The sequence below is a fragment of the Phaenicophaeus curvirostris genome, chromosome 2 (assembly GCF_032191515.1).
Source record: "Phaenicophaeus curvirostris isolate KB17595 chromosome 2, BPBGC_Pcur_1.0, whole genome shotgun sequence".
NCBI lineage: Eukaryota > Metazoa > Chordata > Aves > Cuculiformes > Cuculidae > Phaenicophaeus > Phaenicophaeus curvirostris.
Genome location: NC_091393.1, coordinates 56940443 through 56966790, shown reverse-complemented (window position 1 = coordinate 56966790; position 26348 = coordinate 56940443). Strand labels below are relative to the sequence as shown.

The following is a 26348-nucleotide window of genomic DNA, read 5'->3' as shown; positions in this document are numbered from 1 at the left end:
TCGGGGGGTGGCGGAGGAGAAAGCGGGGCGCCGCTCCGAGGTGCCGCCGGCGCGGAGGGGGAAGCTCCTCCAGCGGCGGGGGAGCGGCGCTGAGCCCGGGCCGGGGCTGCGCGGAGCCTCCGGGCGGCGAGAGGGGAGAGCGGGAGAAGTTGTGCGGGGCTGCGTGCCCCGGCGGGGCGGGGGGCGCCGCTGCGGGGAGAGCGGCCGTGGAAAGCGCTTTCTGGGCTGCCTGCCGGCGAGCCGCGCTTAACCATCGTCCCGAGGCTGAAGGGGAACTGAGAAAGTAACTCGGGAAAGCGACCGGGCTTTTTATCTTTTTGTTTTTCCTCTTAATCCGAAAGGACCTCTTTAAAAGGAAAGCAGAAGCCGCCGTGTGCAGCCGGCACGGGAGCGGGGGGCAGTGCCCACCGGCACCCCTGCTCGGGAGAGGGTGCGGGATCCCGCGCTCGGTTTTCCCTCAGCGCGATCGTGCAGCGGAGCAGCCGCACATAGTAAACAGATTCATCATGCAGCAGAGCGCAGGAAGGTGAGACAGGAGCAGGAGCACAAACTAACGCTGAAAGGAAGACGAAGGAGGGAGAAAAAGAGACCGCGACTGCGAATTACGTCCAGAGAAAGTGGGTGGATGTTGTGCAGCGGCGACTTGGGATCTTGGGGGATGCAACCTTACATTTTGCTTTTCGTTAGTCCGAGCCTCCCTTCCCTGGTGGCGGAGAGCGGCTGCACTCGGTAGGAAACCAGGAGGAGAAATAAACAGGAGGTGTTCGTTCGTGCTGGAGATGCCCTACTGATCTGCTTTAAGGATTTCTGTGTTGTTTTTTTTTTTTTCCCCGGTGGATGTTGATTTTGAGTCCTCTTAGTTGCATCGCAGTTTTTTTTGGTTCGCGTTTTTGTTTTGGTTTGTTTTTTTTTTATTATTTCCTTCGGCGAGGAGCGGAAAGGGGGAGGTCGGCTTCGGTGCTGAAAGTTGCGACCCTCGCCGCTTCGGAGCCGGCATGTGCACCAACGTGGTGTACGAGTGGCTGAAGACCCTGCAGCTGCCCCAGTACGCGCAGTCCTTCGTCGACAATGGCTACGACGACCTGGAGGTCTGCAAGCAGATCGGGGACCCGGACCTGGATGCCATCGGCGTGGCCGTGCCCCACCACCGGCGCCGGCTGCACGAAGCCGTGCGGCGGCTGAAGGAGGCGGACGAGGCGGCGGCGGGGCTGTACTTCACCCTGGAGCCGCCGCCGCCGCCGCCCCCCGCCGCCGGGCGCTGCCCCCGCCGCCCGCCGGGGCAGGAGGAGGCAGGGCGAGGAGCGGCCCCCTCGCGGCGCCCCGGCGGCGGGCCGGCCGCCTACCCCCGCCTGAAGCTCAAGATCATGATCCGGGACAAGCTCGTCCGCGACGGCATCAACCTGAGCAAGCCGCCCTACTCCAACAAGGTAAGGGGGACCCCGCCGGCTGCCGCCCCCGCGGGGCGGGGGGGGGGACACACGCGGTCACCTCGGGCTGGAGACGAGGGGCCCGGCGGCGTTTGGGGAGGGGGGCGGAGGAGCGTAGGCTGCCCTGAGTTGCGAGGGACCCGCGAGGGTGACCGACACCTGTCCCTGCGTAGGACAACTCCAAAATGGGTCCAAACCGCGGTCAGGACTTGGCGTCGGCCAGGTGTGAAGAGGAATGGGCAGGTGTGGGCTTACAGGGGGCTGCGTTGTGGTTTCGCCTCTAGTTTTCACTAACCGGTCGTTTTGGTCCAGTTCAGTTTGGGGCGTGAAGGCAGAAATTGAGTGTCTTCACGTGGTTTGGAGGGTTGTTTGTTTTAGTTTCCTGTGAAAGTTTTCCGTTTTCTTGGAAAGTGATGGCTTCTCTCATCTCTTGCTAAAGGTCATGTTTTAGTGTCAGTTTCTGTCGGTGAAATGGCTCGTGAAACAAGTGGTAATCTGGCTGGAGGAACAACTCCTTCTGCTGCCTGGATTTATTTATCGGAGGATGATAGTGACTGGTGAATGTCAAAACTATTCATCAGCCACTCCAGGTCTATCTCCAGGACACACGATCTGCTGAAAGGCCGGAGACGTGCATGTCTCGGAAGAGTACATTCCAGTGTGATGAAACCCCAATATTTTCCTAATTCTTATGTTTTGAAAAGGTTAAAATGTAAGATTAATGTGGTTTGGAAGACAGAAATCATTGTGTCTAGAATTTTCGGTGTTTCCTGTTGAAAATGGATAACGCTGTGGAGGAGAAAACGATATGTAAAAGGAAATAAGGTGTTTTAATGCATGATTGCTTCAGAGTTCATAATGAAGTGCTTTAAAGTTGTTTGATGACCCAAGTTACCTCTACTTTCTTTAGTGATTTGAAGTCTGATTTTTCAGGAAGAACTGTGCGGTTTCAATTGACCTTCAACTCGCGGGTACTTTTTACCTCCAAAAAGCTTACGGAGGAAGCTTTTCCCTAAGGAAGCTTTCCCTAAGGAAGCTTAGGGAGGTCTGCAGGTGTGGGTTTACAGAAATGTGAGGAATTAAAATTGAGAATGAATTCTCTGCTGTGGAGGGCCTGGGTGTGAGGATGATGAGTAAAACTCAACTTGGATAGCAATGTGGGTATGCAGATAATAAGGCTGATAGGGGCGGTAAGTTTCAGGGGTCCATTTTTTTATGGCTTGGGGATATAGAGCCACTAGTCACTTCTCAAGTGCAGCACAGTTGACTGGTTTGAGATATTTATTTGTTCTCTTCTCCTGAAACATCTGGCTGATGACATTGTCAGAGGTAGTGTATCAAATCTGATCGGACAGTAGCCATATCTGACAAAACATCCCTGAACATCTAGTCAGCATCTTCTAAAACTTAGTATCATTTCAGAGAGATTGTTTTCCCCTCCCTTTGAAGTGATACATCATTGGGCTGACACGCTTCTCAAATTGCCATTGCATGTCTTCTATAAAGGAACTTCTGTGAAAGTTCTTGCTTATCAGCGTAGCTGCAGCACATTACCAACCTCCATAGCTACATTTCAATTCCTCCTTTTGACTGCATGTTCACAGTCACTAATTCCCTCTTACCAAGTGGATCCTCTGCCTTCTCTCTTCTATACCTCATCCTTAGGAACTGTAAAATTTCTAAGATGCCAGCATAGGACAGAAAGGAAACTCAAATCTTTGGTGTCAATTTCTTCTTTAGCTTGCCTGATTTTAATTTGATGAGTGTGATACTAGCGTGAATTAAGTGTCGGGGCAAGCTTATTTTACATAGAGACCATCACTCAGTTTGAATTGGCTTAAATCTAAATGCAGTATTTTGAAATAAGAGAGGAACCAAGTTTACTTTCCTAGTTTTATTTCAGTCTGTGGTGTCAATGTGTTTATTTTGGATGATAAATGTATATAACATCTTTTTTTTACAGTAATAAAAAAACTTGCTTCATCTCCTCAGTGTGAATTACTTCACATCGTAGCATGTTGTAATAAACCATAAAGCTGGCAAGATTTGAGCACGTGTTGCTCAACACATTATTCTGAATGCCACCCACTGTAGCGATCCATCTCCAAAACAGCTTAAAGGGAATAGGAAAAGATCACGTCATTGTACATTATTCACTGGATGTTGTTTAGACCAAGAAAAATGAAATACTGTATTCTTTAGTTTGGGAAAGAACCACTTTGTAACAGTATCTTTAAAAAACAAAACAAAGCTAAAACTTTAGAAAATTGTAGATATAATTTAAGCAGCATGTATTATACTTTTTATATAGAATATGCAGTATATAGAATTCCAGTGTCAAAAGAAACTGGATGTATTCTCTGCTGTGCACAGGATTAAAAAATCAGCTTGAGGTTTGTGTCAAGCTTTTTGTCTGCATTTATTACTAGTCCATCTACAGATGGATGTTCTGGAGCAGGGCACTAGACACTGACCTTTATGACATCTATTTGCATTTCTGCTGCCACAAACTAGCTGCTGAGTAGCTTTCTACTTCCCTCTATAGCTTACATGGAGAATGCCATCAACTTTTCATATCTATGAATGGCAAGTAGTGTCTATGAATAGAGGAGCACGCACGTGTGTGTATGTATGCGTGTACACACATATGTAGATGCATTGGACTTGTTTCTTGAAGAATACTTCATGTTTTGAGTTCTGTAGTTCCCAGACGATTTTGGAGTTTCATGTAAAAATGTCCTTGACAACTGGAAGTATTGCTCCTCTGCCTTGTTTATAGTCTTTTGCTAGCTGCCTGAGCTGCAGAGTTGTCTGAAGATCAAAAATGATTATCGGCTGTGGCTGTGGAGATGATAAAAGCATCCTTTTGCTGTCCTTCCGGTGTTGTTGCTGTATTTTCAGGCGAAGGGTGAAACAATAGAATGGGAAGTACAGTCAGCAGAAATTACTAACAACTACTTAGCAGAGCTTAATATAAATCTCTTAAAGATGTGCAAACTTTGGACTGAAGCCATGTGTGTGGGAGACTTCAGACATGGAGAATTATCACAAGCCATCTTGATTATTTTCATGGAGAACTAGAACAAGGTCTCATCTCTTCAAATTGCATTCTATATATTTTTCAGGTATAAACTAAGGAATATAACTGTAACTGAGGAGAACTCTGCAAAAGTCAGTTTTTGTTCCATGTTGGTAATGCTCCTTAATACACAAAGCATTCTGATTTCATTTCATGCCTGCTGCTGCTAGCTGCTGCTGCTAGCCTTAGAAGTCTTGTATATCTAAGAAACTTCTTGTGATGGCGATGGGCTCGCATGCCCTTTGAACAAGAACCTGTGGTACCTCTCTAGATCAAATGAAACGTCTATGTCACCTCAAAATGTCTAGCTGCTTTAAAAAATTATCCTTGATGGTTGTAATTCTGTCATTAATTAGGCACTAAATTATGGCTAGTGTAGGAATAATACTAATATTATTCTACCCTGTAGAAGTTTTGGGGGATGAAGGAAACCAAAATGAGCAGCCCTCCTGGGCTCCACGGAAGATGAATAAAAGAAAGCTCGGCACTGACCTGAACCAGAGAGGTCAGAAGACCTAGAGGTTTACCTCTGTATGGAGACACTTCTTTCCTTGGTGGGCTTGTTGCAAGATGCATTATGTCCATTCTGGTTTTGAGCAGGAGTAATGTTAGTAAATATCACTGTGGTAGGGAAAGCTGAGGATCACCAATTTTGTCAATATAAAGGCAAGTAGGATACCTTGTTGGGAAACATTCCATGAGAAATTAAGCATTCTATTTATCTCAAATATAGATTAGGTGACATTTAGTAGTTTACAAGAATTTCATTACTATTTCTAATTGAAATAAATGGCATGACACATTTCTTGAGGAACTTTATTCCATTTTTCATCTGCAGAGAACTGCAAATATATTAAAAATCACTAAAAACATACATCATTTAAAAGCTTCCACACCAATTAAGATAATTTGCGTAGCCTCAGTAAAGTCATATTCCTGTAGATTTCAATATTTAATATAGAGAATAAAACTGTAGTGTGACGTATGTATGTACACATCCTCATTGTCACTCACTGTGCTGTTCATGATTATCAGTGTACTTGGAAAACAAGCAATAAAACTCAACAGCATTTGCGGTCATAATCTCAAGAGTTCAAGCAGATGTAGACTAGCAAGAAGTCAGATCCCAGTGTCTGCTTGAACACTGAACCACTTTTTTTTTAAGTTGTGCGCTGATGATATAGCACAGATTTGTTATTCTGATTAAATCTTTTTTTAATCCTTGCCACTAGAAAATGAAGAATATTTCACCTAAGTTAAATGCTAAGATGTAAAGATGCCAGCAGTACCACTTTGAAATACACTGGTTCAAGCGGAGTCTGGGCCTGGATAATATAGTCAGCATTTTAGATATCTACAGAAGTGAATTCAGTGAATTAAAAATATTGTGCTTTGAAGAAATAGCAACACTCACCCATACTAGAATTAAACATGAACCTTTTTCTAAAGACCTGGCTGCTTTGGAATAACTATCAACTCTGATTAGCAGAGCATTCTCAAATATGCCTTGGGGAAAGCTGCCTATTGACAAAAGTACCAGTGCATTAAGTAGTAACAATATTTTCATGGCAATAAATTAGCAAAGCTACAGACAATATTCAGGAAGTGAAGAAGTATTTTATATAAGAAAACACTGAATTTGCCTTTAACTTCCTAACTCTGTTTTCTTTTAAAGAAAATGTAGCACATCATATATTGGGCAGTTGTTTCAAAGCCCTGGTTTATTAAGCTCACAGAAGACAAACTGGAAAAGATCTGCTGCCAATCAGACCATTAAGGCAAGTGTTGCAGAATATGAATAATACAGTACTGTGCCATATTTGCATTTGAATTGTTCCTGAATATTTTGAAGTGTATTCAATCTCATCTGGAAATGTTGAATGTAAATCTTCCTGGGTTTAATTATCTCTCAGTTTTGAGGGGAGGAAGATCCCATTAGGGTGTACTAAAGGTGGAATCCTGGGAGAGAAGCATATCAACTCTGCAGCCTTCTCACCCCCTTTCTACCATTACATTCAGGGTATTTTCTCAGCTCTGGTCACAGCAGGGCCTGGCAGAGGAGAAGGGAAAATGAGAGTTCCAGCTCTGAGGAATGGTGTGGGGTTGAGCAGCCTGCCACTGTGATCAGCAGCAGCTGCTCTGTAAGGGGGATCCTTCCTTCATTCTTCACATGGCTCTAAGCCTGAAAGAAAAGCTAAACTTACAGGTCCCTGGCAGAAGACAAATGCCTCTTAGACTCATAGAATCGGTTAGGTTGGAAAAGACCTGTAAGATCATCAAGTCCAACCATAAACCTGACACTGCCAAGTTCACCACTAAACTATACCCCTAAGCACCACAACTACAGCTCTTTTAAATACCTCCAGGGATGGTGACTCAACACCTCCCTGAGCAGCCTGTTCCAGAGCCTGACAACCCTTTCAGTGAAGTAATATTTCTTAATATCCAGTCTAAACCTCCCCTGGCGTAACATGAGGCCATTTCCTCTTATCCTATCACTTGTCACTTGGGAGAGGAGACCAACACCCACCTCACTACAGCCTTCTTTCAGGTAGCTGTAGAGAGTGATAAGGTCTCCCATCAGCCTCCTTTTCTCCCAGACTGAACAACCCCAGTTCCCTCAGTCACTCCTCTTAAGACTTGTGCTCTTGTAGTTCCTTGAAAGCTTTTTCTTCCCTCAAAGGACATGATTCAGTCAGACCTCTGTGGTGCAAAGCTGAACTAAATTTTCTCATGCAATGTGGGGGTTTGTGTGCACCTTGACAGGCACACTACCAGTCGTGTGGCAAAAGTCTAGCTACCAGTTTCACGCTTGCACACAGATAAACCTGTCTTGTTTTAAATAAGTTTGGTGATTGTCAGTCTTTCTGAGGAGGAAGTACACTTCAAGAAAAATATTTCTATTAATATCCCCACCTCCAGAGTTTTGGGCTCTGCCGTTTGTAGCCCATACACAAAAACATGTGTGAGGACTACCAAGAAACCAAGATAAGTTCTCACTAATGAAGTAATTTTATGAACCATGTTTCTGGTCTTGTTTATGACCACTATCACTATCTCACATATACCATAATACATAGGACAGCTGTGTCCCTGATTTCAGATATGAAATTGAAGAGTTTGCTTAAAGTCATGAAAAATTTTAGATGAAGCTTTGGGACCCACTATTGCAATATCTTTGTCCATTGCCTTAGAAGTAAATTTCCTTACATGCAAGTAACAGAGTAGTGATCAAGGAGTAACCAGTAACACGGCTATATGGCAATTAGTTATGCCTGGTAAGTTTGCCTGTTAGTCATACCCTGTGTGCATATGTCACTATGAAGAGGCCCTATAAGGTATATAGATTCATATGTGTGATCTGAAATGTACTAACAGCTACTACAAACTTTTTTAAAAGTGCAGCAGAAGGCTTTGAAGTGACGGGAATATTGTTATTGCAGATTAGGAATGAATTTATTATGTCACTTACAGGAGCTTACTTACTGGTTTGAGACTTTTCCAAAGCAGGAGAGAATGGAATGAGTTAAGACTAGATTGGTAGGTTCAACTTTAAATTTCTTGCTGTGTCAGTTTGAATGAGCCTCTTTGCTTGGTGTTTGACAAAGCTATCTGGTTCAATCTCTTTGTCTAGGCTAAGATGACATCTCGTATTGATGCACTTATCTTGACAAATGTGGTGGCTTATACATGCTGCAGGAATCGTCATTTATTAAAAGAGCATGGTGGCGCTATGTTTAGCCCTGCTGCATTATTTTGGGACCAGCTGTGCAGCAGGAAGGGGAGAATCGGGTGAACCTTCTGTGACTCTGGCAGTCTGTGAGCTGAGCTGGCCCAAAACCGTCTCCAGTGACTCATCCAGCCTCTTTGGTTTGTTACTTACAGATAGTAAAAAGCTTCTCTTATGATTTTGCAAAACAAAGGAAAAGTGGTGTGTCACATGAAACACAAGTAGAAGGGTCTTCAAATAGTATCTTGTCCTGGTTCTCACAAACTCAGCAGGATGTGAATGACAGTGATGCATGCCTCTCACGGGAGCCTTGCTTTTCCAGTTGGTCTCATTCCCAGTGAAGTCAGTGGGGGTTTTGCCAGTGATTTCAGTTGATGCTGGGTTTGGCATAAAACATTTAAATTTAAATCAGCTAACAAGCACACCCTCACCGACTGTAATTGTTGTGGTGGGTGAGAACAGGATGACATGAGATGAGAACGATAAATACAGCAGTAGCATGCAAAAAAAGAAGTCAGAACTCTTCAGAGCTTTAAATATCACCAATACCAGCTTGAACAGCAGCAAGGCAGACTTCTGAATACAGATCTTACAGGTTTGTGCTAGAGTAAATGTTTGGTAAATATTCTTTGGGATCTCCACTAATGTATATTGCTGGAATCGTGTGCACATAATTGTTTATGCTGTCCTCTCAGTAACTTAAAATCAGGGAGAAATGGCAATAATACATAAAAATAAAACCTAGGACTTGGGTACAGTTGTACATCTTCCTTAAGTTCTTTTGTCCTTAGAAGAATTATGTTGGTTTTGAGGATCCACACCCTGAAGCAGGGATGTAATGTTACCACTGCATGTGATATCAGTCACAACTTTATGGGGAAATTAAGTCAGGTTCTGATTTCTGTGCCTCAGAAATCACACGGCACATTTGGTGTGGTAAAGAAAAGAGTTAAGAAGCTGGAAAAACTTTCCTTTCATACGGCAGCTACGAAAAGCTTGTACTACTTTTTTTCCCAGAGTTAGTTAAGTGACCATTTGGCCATGCTCTCACATACACAGAAGGAAATATTTTTATTAGCAGAAAAAGGCATTGAGAATTTAAGTGGCTCAGAGCTGGAGCTAAGCTATTCATGCTGTGAAAAAGGCCAAAAGCCAGGATAAACCAAAAACTTAATAAATCAATATTCTATAGAGAAAAGAATACCCTCTAAAAACAAAACTAGGAGGGGGTGCCAGTTCTGCATCTGTTCCTTTTGTTTGTGAATATTGATGTTTCTTAGGAGTGACTCTTTGCACTAGGAGGCTCTTTTCCCTTGGGCTCCACATCTCCTAGTCCTGCTGCTCCAGAGCCCTAAGTGTATCCCAAAGCTACTCATTCCCTGAATTCTCCCAAATCATCTTCCCTAACTAGCTTCAAGACACAATATCTTCTTTCTTAAGAGCAATCTCTTTCCCACCCAAGAATGTACATGCTTTGCCTTAGGTCTCCCTAACCTTTTTCTCCCCAAGCTACATTCACTCAACAAAGCTGAGTGTTTATCATGAACTCTTTGGGTGGAAAGACAGAATTGAGGCATGGATACCATCCTGTACAGCTTGAGACGATGTTCTGTCTGTCTCACTTGATCTCATCCCACTCCATCCCATCCTGTTCCAAGGCCTGTATGAGTTTCATTCCATCTCTCTCTCCTGCTGGCCCGGAGTTGAAGGCTGTAATGTGGATGCTTCTCTCTCTTCCCCATGCTTTGGTGGGAACCCATTAAGGAGAGTCAGGACATTATTTATCTCTTCTTTGTGCTCGGTGTCCCCAGCTACCTTCCCATTGACCAATGCAGGCGGCTGACTCCAAGTCTTAAAAAATTCAGTTTTAGAACTACCTCAAGCTGCAATTATTCAAAGTCCCTTCAGCCCCCGTTCTGTGGCAGAAAGGCAGGCTTGGTCTAGGAAAAGGAGGATGAATTATAGCTTTTGAATACAGATATGGGACTGACTTGGTGTTTTTGAATCACGACTGAATGTATTCTTAAAGAAATAAGTTGTAACTTCATCAGAAGTTATGAGTTCAATGCAAAAGTGTTGAAAGATTTTTTTTTTGCATGATTTTTTAGTGCTAATTGTGGTCATGATAATTGCTTCTAATTGCAGCATCTCTGACTTCTTGTCCAATTGTAGTGGTTGCCAAAATGTTTTTCTTCAAATTTTGTTTAAACCTGTGTGACTAATAACTGCTTGTGTTGTACTTCACTGAGAATGCTTATACAAATGCATCTCTGATCTTTTGTGTACCTCGTAAATAACATCTCCCCAAATGTTGGCTTAGAGGAGGTTTTTCCATAGCTAGGGAATGAGAAGTACAAAAATAAAGAATATCAAGAATTAAATTTGCCCTTGAGAAGGTCTGTCACAGATCTTCATGTGGTAGTTCCTAGGGTAAAACTTTCAACCTAAAGAAAAGAATGAATGACTGTTTCAGCCTCTGAGTCTGCATTCTTTTTCATATCAGACCACAAAACGACATTTCAAAACAGTAACCTGGAGAAACCAAGGGTTAAAAGAGAGCTGTGGAAATTACTGATCAAGAAGATTTGTTCATCTTAAGGTGTAAACATTCAGAAAAAAAAGGAGAAAACCACAAAATAAGACTGAAATTATACCAAGAAATCTGGAGAAAGAAGAATTTTTATTTCATCTGCCCTCATTGTTTTCATATGGAGAAACTTCATTGGACTTGCCTATGATAGCTTCTAAATAAGATTTTGCCAAGGTACTATTTCAAAGAGAGGATTTTCACATACCCTTGGTATTTACACAGAGGTAAAAATAATGTTCTGTAGCTTGTGGAGTAGGATGGAGCAAGAGGAAGTTGGACAAGAATACCACTAGCTGGTTTCTGTCCAGCTCTAAAAATTATATACAGTAAGGACATACGTCATGCAGGCAGTGACTAGAAGTAATAAAATGTGTGTGTGTCATTGCCAGTGATACCAAAACCAAACAAAAAAATCCCCAGTCACTCATTTTGTATCTCTTTAAGAAGTAACATTAGTATCCCTAGCAAAGTTTATGGGGAAATTCTCTTGAAAAGTTGACTTTACTTCCCAGATTTGTGGTCTAAAAACTCAGCGTTTTAAGCAATGTTGAAAAATTCTTCTTTCATTAGTACCTTGGGTCCTGATGCAATAATTCTAGACAGAAAAGGTTTAATTCATTTTGATAGAAAGGCATGTATGTGCTGCAAAGTGAGAGGAAAGGAACTAACATAATTGCTATCAGGTAGCAATAGAATTCACCTGAGACAGGCTTACTTCTGGGTACACCCAGGGGAGTGGCCTCAGTGCTCATTTATTTCTACAAGTATGAGTAGCACTGCATAAGATTTAATCAGTTTGGGATATTTTTCCAATGGGGTTTAGATAATCTGCAATGCCATTTGTCATAGGTAAGTTTTAGGTGTATCAGTGAAAGCAGGGATTATCGCTATTAGAGGGAGTCTGAATTTCTTGTTAAACTTGACTTGTAATGATACTGTAGCGAGTGTGTGATAGTGTGAGTGCTGTGCACTTTGTAAAATATTACAGTGCTTCCAAAATTGGGTGGTTTTCATGAACCTTCAGTAGTGAGTATTAATTCACCTATATAGGAAGTTGTAAAGGACTCGGGTGTCTCCATAAGGAATTATCTCATGTTAGAGATAGAAACTTACTTAAAAGAGAATTTATATTCTAAACTTAAGTATATTAAAAAGAACTGCTTATGCAACCACTGGAGTCATTAAATCAATTCCTATGGTGTCTGACAGGAAATAAGTCATTCCAGTATATCCTTCCTCTGTGTGTGTGATGGTTTTGGAAGGAACACAGATTTTTCCAGGAGAGCTAATTGTTTTCATAGAACTCGTTTTACAGATCTTTCAGTGGCTGAATTTGATGCAATAGTTAATAGTATTGATTTAGATTTGAAAAATAAGGCAGAAATTCCTTTGTGGTGAGCACACGTCTTCCTACAGGGATAAGGAAATGAGCATGATCTTCTTAATAAGAAATAACTTTATACTTACAATGAATATTAATTAAGTTCAAGGCAAAGATAGTGAAGGAATTTCAAGAGCCTACTTCTCTTTTCTTTGCCTCGCTTGTCATATTTAGCTAGGAAAAACATCTTTCTTTAATTTGAATTTGCTATATAAGTGGAGGAAAACAATTTCATCCTTTTGCTTAGTGCATTCTAACTTCATAATCTTGCTTTTTTTTGTTGTTGTTGTTTTCCTTGGTAGTTTTGCAGTATGACTATATGCTTCACGTACTTAAGAGTTTTGGGATCTTATTTTAAGTCTTCCGCATGTGATATTTTAGCTGGAATTGTAGTGTTGTTTTTCCTTCAAATTAAACATGATATTTAAATTTTATTATGAACTTTCAGAGGTGGTGTATTAAGAATGACTTTAAGAATGATTCAGGTCTTATCACTAACACCTTGCTTCTTTAGACATCCCTCTCAGAACTTATCTTGGCTCTTTAGTAATATAACTCTGCTCTTATTTTGTTTTCAGCTGCTTTCCCCTCTGCCTTACTACATGATGATATATTGTTTTACTTTTCCTATTGACAAAAGATAAATAATTTCATTCTAAGTGGCTTTGACCAGTGCTACTTTGTTTTAGCATGGGCTTGTTTTGCGAAGTGTTACATTTACAAAATTACACACCACACCTTTCTGTAGACTTTCAGATAGTTACTTGAATTGAATTATCTATTAGTGGCTGTGTATCACACAGACAGGAATATGTTAACAGGGTATTATGTGTATTACATTGGTTAAGGGGTGTGCACAAATATTTAGGTTTTAATTTCAGGGATTTTTTTAATGCTTCATAAACAGACTGCAACACTGAATTTTTGTCTTTGTGTATTTTCCTGCAGTCTGTTTGCTAGCTGCTTGAAAATGAGACATTTAGAATATGTAACTGAAATGCGTATGGAAGTAGTTCATTGATATAAGAGGAAACTTTTGCAGTTTAAGCAGCAGGTGTTATCGGCTGCCTTTTCTATAGTAAAATTTTTCAAAAGTAAAAGCATATTTACAAGAGGTTCTGTCAGGTATGTAGACTCTAACCCTGTTGCGCCCTGTCATGGAAGTTGGTGGAAATTTTGCCATAGATTTTTCTGGTAAGAGACTGAGGTTTTTACTGTTCTGCTTTCCAGGAACGAAATAAAAAAATATAGGCATTATGGTTTCTGGTTGAAACCTTGCTTTGGTCTAAGTGGCTTTATAAACATATTTTTATTAGCTGCTATTTTCATGAGCTGGTCAAAATACTTTCTCTTTGGATTGAGCTGCTGAGATTGTGGGTGCCCCTCCCCAGTTAATTTTGCCATCTCAATACCTTTAAATTGGTTTGTACCTCTTTTTTCATCTTAATTTTTTTTTTCTTTATTGCTTTCTTCTCCTTCCCCCTTCTTTTCATTTTTCAGTTTAGAGACTTGTGATGCAAGTACTAGCCTGTCTAAGTGTGGTGAAATTCTGGATGCTTTCTGATTTTTCAGCTAGCAGTAAAGGAATAGAAAACAGAATCGGTAAGAATTAGATGCTTTTTGATACATAAAAAATATTTAGTAGTCAAGAAATGGAAAAAGTTGATAATTGTGCTGTAATTATTTACTGATGCTATATAGGTCTTGCAAAAGGATTTTTAGACTATTTAAGAAGAGTGTTATTGATTGGTGCTTTACTGGGCTTAAACTACCTGGAAGAAGCTAAACATGGAAAGGAGGTATGAGCTGTAGTAAAGAAATCCCCAGAGCAGAATCACGGAATCACTAGGTTGGAAAAGGCCTCTTAGATCAACTGGTTGTCTTGCATGTGCTTCATGATAGCACTCAAGATCACCTGTTCCATGACCTTCCCCCAGGCACTGGGGTCAGACTGACAGGCCTGTAGTCTTCCAGGACTGTTGGAAGATGATGGAAAGGGGTTTGGCCAGCACATCCGCCAGCTCCCTCAATACTCTTGGTTCAATCCCATCTGTCCCCATGGACTTGTGAGTGTCTAGTTGGGCAAGCAAGTCTCTAACCATCTCCTCTTGCATCATTGGAACTTCTTTCCGCTCCTCTAGCTCCTGGGTATGTAAACACAGGGAACAACTTTCCTTATAATTAAAGATTGCGGCAAAGAAGGCATTAAGTACCTCAGCCTTGTCTTCATTCTCTGTCACAGTTGTTCCATTTGCATCTAATAGGGACTGAATGTTCTCCCTGGTCCTCCTTTTATTGTTAATGTATTTATAGAAAGATTTTTTGTTATCTTTCACTGACTTGGCCATTCTGAGCTCCAGTTGGGCTTTGGCTCTCCTGATTTTTCCTCTGCACAATCTCGCTTCCTCCCTGTAGTTCACCCGAGGTGACTGTCCCTTCTTCTGAAGTTCATAGACATTCTTGTTCTTTTTGATGTCCCCCAGATCTCCCTGCTCAACCAAGCTGGTTTTCTTTCCCTGCTGGCTCCTTTTCTGGAACATGAGGATGGCTTGCTCCTGTGCTGCTAGTTTGAGGTTGAACAAGTCTTTAGCCTACAAGTTTATATACTATTTTTTTGGAACTGTATGCCCAAAGGAAGAGATCACTTTTGCGGGATTTGTTTGGAGATGGGTAGATTGGTTTACTTATGTGTTCAATGAGTCCTGAAGGTGGAAATATGGCAAACATTGTTACTAATTTTCTGGTTTTGTTTTTTGGGTTTTTTTTAAAAATGATGTGCTGAGAGGAGTTGCTGGCTGGCTGCCCATATGCTCCCTCACTACTTCAGAATCTCTGTTTTCTACTCCCTCTCCTGATAAACACACATTTTTAGACTATCTTAGACTATTTTTGTCAGCCTGGAATAAAAAAAAAAAAGCCTAAAAAAGGTATATGAATAACACTCTAAGGATGTTTCTTTCTATATTCGCAAAAATGTATATACAGACTAATTAAACCTTGGGTTTCCAAATACTGTCAATGTTTTTTAAATATGAGAAGAAGTTGGAAATGTAGAGTTGGGTTTTTTTTCATAGGTTCATGTTTAAATTGAAGCTCTGGATATTGTTTAGACAGCTTGCAGCTGAAGAATATGTTTAGAAAAAGACTCCTGCTGTTTTATGCAAGCTTTTTTCCCACTGTAGAAATAAGCAGTAGGGCTGCATGGAGCTCAAGCAACTGCCTATCTCTAAAGGGCAGAAAAAGCAGTGAAATTTGCGCTATTTCCCATGTGTTCCCTTTCAGTATATCTAAGGTTTGACTAAATGGATATTGCCGAAGTTGTAAAATGAGTTCTGTTTATGTGACATCAGATCCACACTGAAAGTTAAATGTCCTTCTACTGTTTGGCTAGTAGGTAGTACCAGCCCTTAGTAATTTTTGAGATTGAAATACTTGTCCAAAACCTGTGCATAGAGGTGACACAGCGGCAAGTGTTTTCCTCAGGTGTGAGCTGGATTTTTAAACTACTGATTGACAAGCAGCTGTCTGACTTTACAGAGGCTGCCTTACTGGTGTTCTTAATCTTGGCTGTCAGTCATTTAAGCTAAGCTGTCTGTGCCATTAGCTTTTTTTTTTTTTTTTTGTCGTATGTTACCTCAAACTTCCATGCAACAATTTCAGCTTGTTATTTCTTTCCATGTCTGCAAGAGGTATGGAGAATACAGGATTTTTTCTTTTCCTCTGGTGGCAAGCTTTAACTAGCTAGGGGTTCTACTAAGTCCTACCTAAATGTCTCTGCTAGAATAAAGATGGTTTATTAATCCTTCTTTTAGGTTACACTTCTAGACCAATTCTTATTCTTTGAAATTGCTCCCTTCTGTAATTCCTTATTGCGTTGAAGGGATCTGGCACTGGTATCCCGGTGGGGCCTTGTTGTATTGAACAGATTGCAAGTTTCTTTTTACAGTTGATAATTTGACTTGCTTACCTTCATGTGGCTGTTACCCTTTTTCTAACCTTACAATACTGCTGACTCATGCCTTGGATCTACAGGAGGCCCTGATACCTTTAGGCAGCAGAGAGAGCCATTTGTTTGCTGTCATTGGTGTATGTAATGATTCATAATTAGGTGCACTTCCTTGTCATTGTCCCTGATGAATAACATCCCTGAATTTACCAGGCTCTCCCTCAACTTTAAGGCCGCTTTGGAGTTTAGGCTTGGCCTCCCATCTGCTAATGCTCTCATCAGTTGAATGTGGCCTGATGATATTAAAAGAAAATTCTGTTTCTCTGTCAAAATCAGTATAAAATCCAATTATTATTGCTATACTGAGAATAGCCCTCTGCAAAGCTTCTCTTGACACCTCATCAAATTTTGGCATAGACAGTTTGTAAATATGATTTTCCTCATGTTTCCTAATCATTTGCTATTTTCACTTAGGCTGTGCTTCCCTAGTTTGCTAGTACGGAGTCTTGTGAACTAGTATCAAAAGATGTAATAAAGTCAAGGTTTTTGGTATCTACTTATATCCTTTTTTCCTGGAGGTTTGTTGTGTGATATAGAAAGAGGTGAGGCTGATTTGACATAATTAGTTCTTAACAAGTCTGTTTAATGTTAAACATCTTGTCACTTTTTGATTCATGAAACAAAAGCATTTTTATGTGGGAGGATCAATAAGGTTCTCCCTATGCAGCACAATAGTCTTATTCCAACAAATAAGGTCTCTTCCATGCATTTGTCCTCTGCATGCTACTAGTCTAGTTGTGATCATAAACCTAATCTAGTAGGTGAACTCCTTTGTAGAGCTCTTTGCCCCTCCATAGACAATGTCTGTCAGGCGCAGTCACCTGTATCCTCTGCATTTCAGCTCCTGGTAGTTTTCTAGTGGCTAGAGGAAACTGAGAACAGCTCTGTGCTGCGCTTCAGTTCTCTGTGCTCAGGGAGAGTTTGTCCATGGGCAATACAGCAATCTGCATGTGCAAAAGCAGGGTCTGCAAAGGCCTTGAGACACATCTCCTAGGGAGTACTGTGTGCACTTTGGCCAGCGCCAAGGCTCTGGCCTGATGCCTGTGGAATGCTGCGTGGTATTTGTGCTGTTCTTCAGGTTGTAGCCAAAGGAAATAATAACGTACCTTGGTCACGTGACAATTGTGATTAAATATCTCAACCCTCAGATGTATCTTTATTCTTGTAGTCTGACTCAAAAGCATAACGTGTAGGAAATGCTTTACCTGCTGGGCATGTCATAAAAAATTAAATATCTGTTCTGCTTCTCCCTGCAGACATATCAACCCAGTTCAGGGCCAGCTGGGGTAGGGCTAATGTGGTTATTTATCGCAGACCTTTAGGATTTTAGTATGTACTTGTAAGAATATGCCTCTTCCTTCTTCTCTGGATAACGTGGTAAACTGGTACTTCCCGAGAAGTCTCTGCTATTCTACATTTTCCCTCTTGCATCAAGACCTCAGGAAGTTTCCTGCAGGTCCTGCAGTTTGTGGGTTTTTGTTTGTTTGTTTTGGTTAGCTTGTTTAGAGAGAATAGACTACAAACCCAGAAACCTGTTGATTATTTTGCTCCAGTTTACACAACATACCAGGGACCAAGGCCTGGGAGTGGCCTGCTGTAGAAGTATAAGCAATTGAGTGACTGACAGAGGAACGGACTTTACAGGGCACATCACAACTTTCCTTCATTCTCTGCAGAGAAAAGGTGCCTTCTCCTTTCTCTTCCTGTTGTGCATCTTGCTGTTGTTTTGCCAGGAATTCATGATTCATACTTCTAATCCCTAGGATCCTCATCCCTTTTGAAACTCACCTATCCTGTCCCTTACGTGGGAGAGTCATAGCAGGATTATTGTAAATCTCTTCTGTCAGAAGTGGTCCAGTAATGAAATCCCTGATACCATTATCTCTGAAGAAGGGCTCTTCCTCTAAGAATTCCACTGCATGATGGCTATATGTTATGGAGATCTTCCTGTTGTGATGTTGCAAAAGGCAGAAACGAGAGCAGTTGACTGTCATACCTTAGGCATTTGGCTTAATGAGAAGAAATCCTTTCCTGACTCTAAAACAAGGGGTCACTCATATGCACAGAAGCCTGAAACATAGCACAGTACTGTAACCATGAAGAGGGACGTGCTGTGGGAGTCAAGGTTATGGAGAAGTCCTGGGTGTCTGAATGCACAGGCAAGAGAGAAACAGAGTCAAATGACTCTTGTGTTTCCTTAAGCCTTTGCAATGGAAGGGGTAAAGAAAGGGAGGAAAAGCAGCACCTGCATCCTTAAGTCTGCTTTGCTTTTCTCTTCTCTCCCCTTCTCTTCTGCTCTCTTGCTTGTTATTAGTATAATCAGCAGATCTTCTGTAAATGCAGTGGGAACCTATTTAGAGTCTTAAAGCATTGTTGGCATCATTGTTCTAATGGATAGAAAATGTTTTGATTCACAGCTGCTGATCTTAATGTGATGTGGCCGAGCTGCAGCCTACTGGAGATTATACTTAATTACTGAGCCACACATTGATGTACTCATACTTATGAGAAGTTTGGCATTTACAACAGTTTATTTTTAAGTGGTTGAAAACATCCTTAAATAATTCTGAAGTTACCGACTTTCAGCACACCGTTCCTAAAAACAAGCGATTCAATTTATTGCTTTTAGGGGAAGTATTTTTCATGGTTGCCCCTAGCCTGGAGCTTTGGGAAAATTAGGAAATAATTGAGGGGAAATTATAAATAGTTGAAAAGGGATTTTTAGATTAAAGGATGCTTCTTCAGCCGTAACTGTGTCTCATAATAGGATGTGATAATCTCATCATGTAGAAATTTATCTGTTAAAGCTGGAGCTGGGGTTGGAGAGGAAAAAACAAAGTATATTTTATAGCTTGCTCTTCTAAAATTCTGTCCCTGGAGGTTCTGCTGGATGAATCTGTAAATTGTCTCGTACTATTTTATTTTTTTTAATATCTAAAATTTAGGAAACCCCATTAGAGTAGAAAACAACTGTTAAGTCCACTAAAATAAACTTCACTGGCCAGTGGAAGCAGACAATGACATCAGTATGCAAGTGTGGAAGAATCTTGTTGTTTTAGGAGACTGATTCATTCGTATCATTCATCCTAATACAGGCACTTAAGGATCCTCCAAACGGTGGGTTTTCTTCTTGTTTCTTTTCTTTTTAAATAGAATTTGTCTTATGTTTTCCAATGTGTGTTTTATTAGTGATTTGTTATTCCTTTTTTTTAAAAAAAAAAGTAATGAATTTTAATTTAAGTAGGTTACCATGTCAAAAGAAAAACATCACAGTGCCAGTCCAACTGTGCATAGTTTCCAGTATGGTTGTATCTCCTTGCATGTGGAGATTAATTGCTTTAGTAGTTTCTGTTCAAGGCATACCACAGACTCACCAGCGTGAAAGCAGTCATATCTCTTAAATGTCTTCATTCTGATAGATGAAACAAGGAAAGCTCTTCCAGTTTGTCCTTGAAATTTGGGCTGTCCAAATCCATGAACATTCTTATATCCCCTTTCTGCACTCATCTAAGTCTTTATTATCCCTGGGTTTTTTTGAATGTGGATTTATTCCATGCTAATTTTTATTATAATATTCAATGAGATATCTAACTGGCATACACTTTGCTGTATCGAGAAACACTAAAGCCTTTCCCTATTATGAGGTACACAATTTTTCTAATTTTCTTTCCACTCCTCCTAGAAAACATGTATTTCCAGAAGCCAATTTTCTTTATTTTCTTTTTATCATCAAAGATATGCGGTAGATTGCCCAAGTAGTGTGTGGGATTTTTTTTTTTTAAATAAATTCATATACAGTGTTTTACTGCTATGTGGATTGTTAGTGGGCAGTACTGCAGGTGGTAAGTCTTGACAAGTGTTATCAGCTGTGTCTTGAAGTTTTTAAGTACAGGTCCAAACTGCCTCTATGTCACAACTGGCCTTTTCACTTTTTACTTATAAGATTTGGAGCAGATTTTTTTTTCCATTGGTGTCTTTGATAGCCACATGTATTACATAAACAAGTGTGACTGCCAAATCTGATCTTCAACGTTTTGGGGTTTGTTTTTTTTTTAATACCCCAAAGCAATTACTACTATCCCTGCCACTACCACTCTCTTAGATAAAGTAAATATTTTTAAAGTCAGTTCTGCAGGGCTGCAATTCTTGGCAGCAAAATAATTTTGAACACTAGTAAGGAAATTTATGATTTTCAATTATAGCTTGTAGTGTATCATAATGCTAGTTTTATACCCTGCGCAGTTCAGTGTTTTGGATTTTTAATAGGTATAGAGCAGTAATCATAAAAGTGATTCAAAATATACCCAGTAATTACAGAGACTTGTTGTTGCTTTTGCATTAAAAATGATAATGATTTACAATCAACAAAATTGCAGCCTGTGGTTTTACTTCAGATACTCGTGGTATTACACTACTTATTAGTTATGGTCATTGATTTAGAGCTTAGGAGCTATATGTTAGAAAGCTGTAAAATTAGTTATTCTTTACTAGATGATAACAGTAAATTTCAAACAGAGGTGTTAATTATAGTCTTGTACATTAAAGAATACATATGTAGCCCTTTGTATCTTCTTTTGTTGCTAGAAATTAATTACAAATAAAATGAAGTAGTTTAACTACAACAGCCATTCACACACATTTTTTTCCTTAGTTTCTCTCACAGTCCAAGAACTTTGTTAGCTACCAAACTAATTTCTGTCTATCAAGTAATGTAAATAACTCCTTTTCTTCACCATAAGAAGGTAGCTAATGTACTGAAATGGTGACCATTTTAAATAGCATAGAAAGGAGGAGGACTTTTTGCTTGTGAATTATTTTTAAATAACCTCAGAATAGTGTAAGAATATGGAGGGGATATACTTGCATTTCTCCTTTCTGTCCATTTTCTTCCTTTCCTGAATATTTTTCTGGGGAGTTATTTTGGGGGTTTTTTGTTGGTGGTTTCTTTTTTCCCATTCTGGTACCCTCATACATCAAAACTCAAGGAGAAGAGATTACTGCCTGTAAGAAGTATTGTTTCTGAATTAGGCTATGTAGTTTGGAATTATAGAAGTTAAAGCTTTTTTAACAATACATATATCTTTAGAACATTTGTGAGCATTAGCATAAGCAGTCTTTTTCCCTTCTTATTAAACCTGGATTTTGGCAAAGATAAGATAGTGATCAGGTGCATTAGCAGTCAAGTCGTGATGTAAAATGTACTGTTGTAGTTACTGATTATATAGGTGCTTATTAGAGATACTGCCTGAAAAACTCGAAACTAGAGAAGTTTCTGAACATTTAGGTAACAGTGGTTTGTTTCTACAAGATCTCATGGAAAGAGTGCCCCTATTAATTTTGACCAAGAGTGTGTTATTAGAATAAGTTTATAGTACTTTATTCTTGTTTTATGTGGAATCTATAGCTAACTAAGTTTTCAAACTCTGCCTTGCATTAGTAGTTGTATTCATCTTCCTGTTTGTGAAATATCCTGAAGTGCTGGCCTTTAGAAATTCTTTGCCTGAAAAGGGTTTTGCAATGCAGCAAAGACCGCCTCAGTACTAGTTGCTTTAGGGTTTTGCACATTCTGGCAGATTCTTTCCAGCTTAATACCTTGTTATGATAGTGTGAGATAGGGTGCATTGGAAAATTAGAATAGTGAGGATTTTTTTTTTTACTGTGGTGCACTTGGGTCTAGAGATTGTTGAATATTTTTGATTAAAATTAAGGGTTTTAAATGTTTCATTTCAATTCTTCCCGCTTGAGTGAACTTCTAGTTTCTGATGAAACTAGGTTCAGGCTTCCAGTAGAATCTCTGGTCTGTAAAGCCTCGTTGTTCGTTTCTCCTTCTCAGCCTCTTGTCACTGGAGAGTCTAAGAATCCCTAGCTGAGATTTGGCCCCACTTTCTGCAGCTAATCTCATACATGGGGCCTTGAGCAGCTTGATCTAGTGGGAGGTGTCCCTGCCAATACAGGGAGGTTGGAATTATTTAATTGCCAAGGTCCCTTCCAACCCAAACCATTCTGTGGTTCTGTATTTGTGAAGCCTAGGTGGGTTTCTATTGTGTAGCCAACACTCCAGCATTTGAAGTCCAAGTATTGATTGTCAGGGTGAGGAAGTCTGCCCAGAGCAATATATCCTGCAAGCCCTCACAGCTGCTGAGTGAGACTCAGCCTTTTGCCAAGTCAGGTTTTTACTGCTATACTTTCACTGTGTTAGCTGAAATAGGCTGTATCCAGAATTGGGCCCTGATTTTACAAGCAGTTTAAACTGGTTGAGTTGGAAAAAAAAAAAGAAAACCAAACCAAAACTTTTTTTAGGCAGTTAATTTTAAATCTGTGCTGCTTTCCTCTTGTACAAGCACACATACACACAAAACCTCTTCTTTAGATGAGAAGAATTAGTTTTTATTTGGATTAGTCCTGTGATACAGGCAAGTCCACGGTCATTGGAGGATGGGTGGCATAAGGAGCTCTGGGAGACAGAGTAGAGGTAGAGAGGAGGCCATGAGGGGTGGGGGAAGTTCATGACATCCTCTTGAGAGTAAGGATTTCCCTCTGCTTCTTTAAAATATGTGACCTTTTGTTCTGTGCACTGTAGATTCATGTTTTGTGAGCGGGATTATTTCATCCAAGTATTAACTGGAAAAGGTAGTGAGTGATGGATGGAATAGACCTAGCAGAGTCCTTTGATCAAACTTGATTCTCTTCCCTTTGTCGAAAGAGTTCAGACATGCCTGTTTCAAAATAGCTCTGGGAGAGCTTTTTTGGTCAATTTCTGTAGTGGATTGTGCTGGATGGGTTTAATACTTGTTGCTAATAATTCAGTGGTTTCTCAGTTTAGGCTATTTTCCATGTAGTGCAGGAAGGACAGAAAAAGACAGGCCTTAAGTTGCCAATAAATCTCTAAAGCGTGAAGATGTGCTGGAGTCATGAACTGCGTATTGACTGTGCTTGGTAGCAGGGCAAAGGCAGTTGATCATGATTGTCCTTAATTACTTTGTCAAATGTCACTACAGTTCTGTGTAGGGAAAAGAAGTATTTCCTTAATGACAAGGAAATAAGATAAACAGCAAGCAAAAAATGGGAGATGGTGCCAGTAGTTTTATTTAATCATAGCTGTCATTTGTCATGTTGAATTTTTTGTTCTTAAGATCTTGGTACCTTATTTCGACCAAAATATATGGTCTCAAGCCCAGTTTTAAAGGCAGTTGGCCTTTCATTGTTCTAGTAATATAGGTCAGAGTTTCAGTTTGGATGTGCTTTTTGCCACTTACATTTTCACTATCTTTATGCTCATCTACTCTAATATTGATTTTTTTATTTTAATGTCATCTTAATGAATGCTTTTATGCAGCAAGATGAGGAGTAGGTGTATTTTGCAAATATGAATGGCTTACCAAAATGTAAAATGGAAAGACTTCAAATGAATCTATTAATTGAAGCTCAGCGTAACAATAGAAATTACATTTGAGGCCTTTGGACCTTCAAGGGACTGTAGTGATCCATAGATAATCTGTTAGCACAATCAAAGACATGTTAATACATTTTTAACACTGAAGCACCTAGAATATTCTACTTCAAAAGGGATTGAATATGTAAGCCAAAAGTGTATTATATCATGCTAATTCCATATTGTTTAGCTTGTGAAGCTTGAATCAGATATTTGTGGTCTGTAAGGCAAAACAGACCTATGACACTGTTACAATCATAACCTCTGCCTACACAAAGACAAAATCAGCCTTTTTCAGATTAAAGCTAGGTAGGTGATAGCAGTAATATCACAGTTAGGACTTCAATGTCAACAGAAATTCTGCTGGGAATTTTCTGGATAGCAAGGCAAATAGGTAAGTAGATATGCAAGTTACACTTTCACTATTCTGGAGCTTAACTCAGTCTTCTTGATTTGTTAAGTACTGCTGAATCCCCTGAGCATTTCTCTGTGGGAGTATGACAGCAACAGTTCCCTGTGCAAAACAACTTGCTACAGCTGTTTGTTAACACTTACTGTAAAAGTGACTGTTTGCCTTCAGTCATGCTGAATTATGTTAGCCTTTTAAGATGAAATATTCTGAAACCAACTGCATTTACATGCATTAGCTGAAGCTGCCTAATTAATTTAATTAATTAGCATAATTAGCTAAAGCTGCATTGTTCTGCAGTTAAACCACCCAGTAAGCCTTTGGGCTCAAAAAGGGTATTTGAAGTACCCGGACTAAACTAGTATAGACAGGGATGAACTGATTATTAATGTATTAATCTCAGAAGTAATAGAAGATGATATGGAATTTACGGAAGGTATTGATGGGGTTAGTCGTTATAAAGGAGATTTTTAAGCCTGTTAGGATGTAGAGTCTTCTCATATGAAGTCATACATGAATTTTACTTAAACAGTTTTTCTTGTGGCAAATAGTAAACATGAGCTTGAACTATGTTACAGTAACTGCATATGAGATTGGAGTGTTAGTTGTTTGGATATTTTAATATAGTTTATCAACACAAAGTCTAGTCAATGTATGAACTGTTTACATTATAAATACCCTATAGGTTGCTTGGGAGCTTTGTTAGGTAGCTGTGAATGACAGACAGGGCACCATTTGGACAGATTCAGTTTGCTCATAGTAGAGCAGCATCTTCTCTCTTATGTCTGAGAGCAGCAAACTTGAGGCAGTCGGAGTGCTTTGATTCCCTGCTCTCTGTACCATGCTGGGCTCTGTGCCCTGTCACAGCAAGTACATCAGCCCATTGCCTGCTTGTTTTGCTCTTGTGCCCATGTGCAGGTGCATGATACCTGTCTCAGTGTCCAAGGGATTGGTGGGTTTTTTTTCTAGGTTGGTTTCCTTTGAAGTAGGTGTAGATGTAGTCTGTCTATGTGGCTGACGGTATATTGGGTTGCTTGACTGCTCACAACACTTGAGAGGCAGGTTTTGTCCCCGATGTACTGTACAAAACTTTTGTGGAGTCACTGCAAAGTTCAATCTGGTATGTTTTGTACGGTTTATTTTTTCAGACAGTAGTAGCAGGATGAACTATACTCATAAATGTAGATTTATATTTTAGATACTGTAAATTTTAAGGCATGATTTTTGGTATAAAATATGGTCACAAGATAGATTTACGGGGACTTTAGGTAAATTGAAGCATGATGTTATGTACTTTTGGGCTAATTCTTTAATTATTCTGGATATAGTCATACAACTGCACCACAGCCATCCTTTCTGTTTCTTATTGAATCAGAGCTTTCATTTCTTTGTCCTATGATGAGATCTGTAAAAGATTAGTCCTTTTATATTCATTTATGTAACGGTCTGCAGAAGCATGAGGAAGAAGATGGCTCACGCTGCTCTTTCTCTCTTAATGGTTTCCCTCTTAATACGTTGCAAATGATCTATCTGTACATTGTATGAGCTTCTACGCTGTTTCTCCATATGCGTGCAGTGCGAAAGCATGCAACACACTACAGCAGCAACCCAAGTATTAAGGCTTATATAGCAGAGGTGTGAAAAGGAGGGAAGGTGTTGTGTTATAGTTCTGTTTACTTACAAGTTCTAAAATATTATTGAAATAGGAAAATAGAGCAATAACTAGTACTTGTGTGAAATAGCAGCAGCTGGCATGGACTTGCATAATTTTGGGTGTGAAATTGAAATTGTCTTGTGCTTGTAAGCGTCTAGATTATTAATGCCTCATGCATTGGTTCCTACAGCAGTGGTGCTGCAACTTGTCTGAATAAGTAGTAGACACTTTATTTCAATTATTAGCCTAAAAATAACTTCAATAGGTGCGTTTTTAGAGGCTAAGTTGGAAGTAGACACTTGTGACTGCTCAGTCTTAGGACACAGGTTTTGAAGCTTAGTATGAATGCTTATTGTTCATTTAAAATTTTGCCTCTTATAAATAAGCAGAAATGTTATTTTACTGTGTGAGTATTTTCTTCATCAGCACCACTTGTTTCAGAAAGCCTTGTAGATAAATGATGAGTGTATATTAGGGGCCATATGGATGGAGAGGAAGCATTGAAAGTCAGAGTAATTTATTACAATCACCTTGTTCCTGGAACAGGTGAGGTAAATCATTAGTTGCCAAGGACATCTCATGAGTGTGTAGAGAGGTGATACATTAACTGAGGAAAAATCGGATCGCAACTTTATTATTG

The 26348-nt window shown here is 39.9% G+C and overlaps 1 protein-coding gene across 5 annotated transcripts in view; it reads left to right on the top strand.

Annotated features, from left to right (window-relative positions):
- The first annotated feature begins 932 nt into the window (after window positions 1-932).
- LOC138718016 (SAM and SH3 domain-containing protein 1-like) overlaps window positions 933-26348 on the top strand; it is a 550517-nt gene continuing 525101 nt past the window's right edge. For 2 of the 5 annotated variants that reach the window (XM_069852137.1, XM_069852136.1), the window contains exon 1: window positions 933-1427. In XM_069852137.1, the coding sequence (XP_069708238.1) occupies window positions 996-1427 (432 nt within the window). In that variant the 5' untranslated portion in view covers window positions 933-995. The remainder of the gene's footprint in view (window positions 1428-26348) is intronic. The other 3 variants (XM_069852142.1, XM_069852140.1, XM_069852143.1) reach the window with 2 other exon arrangements.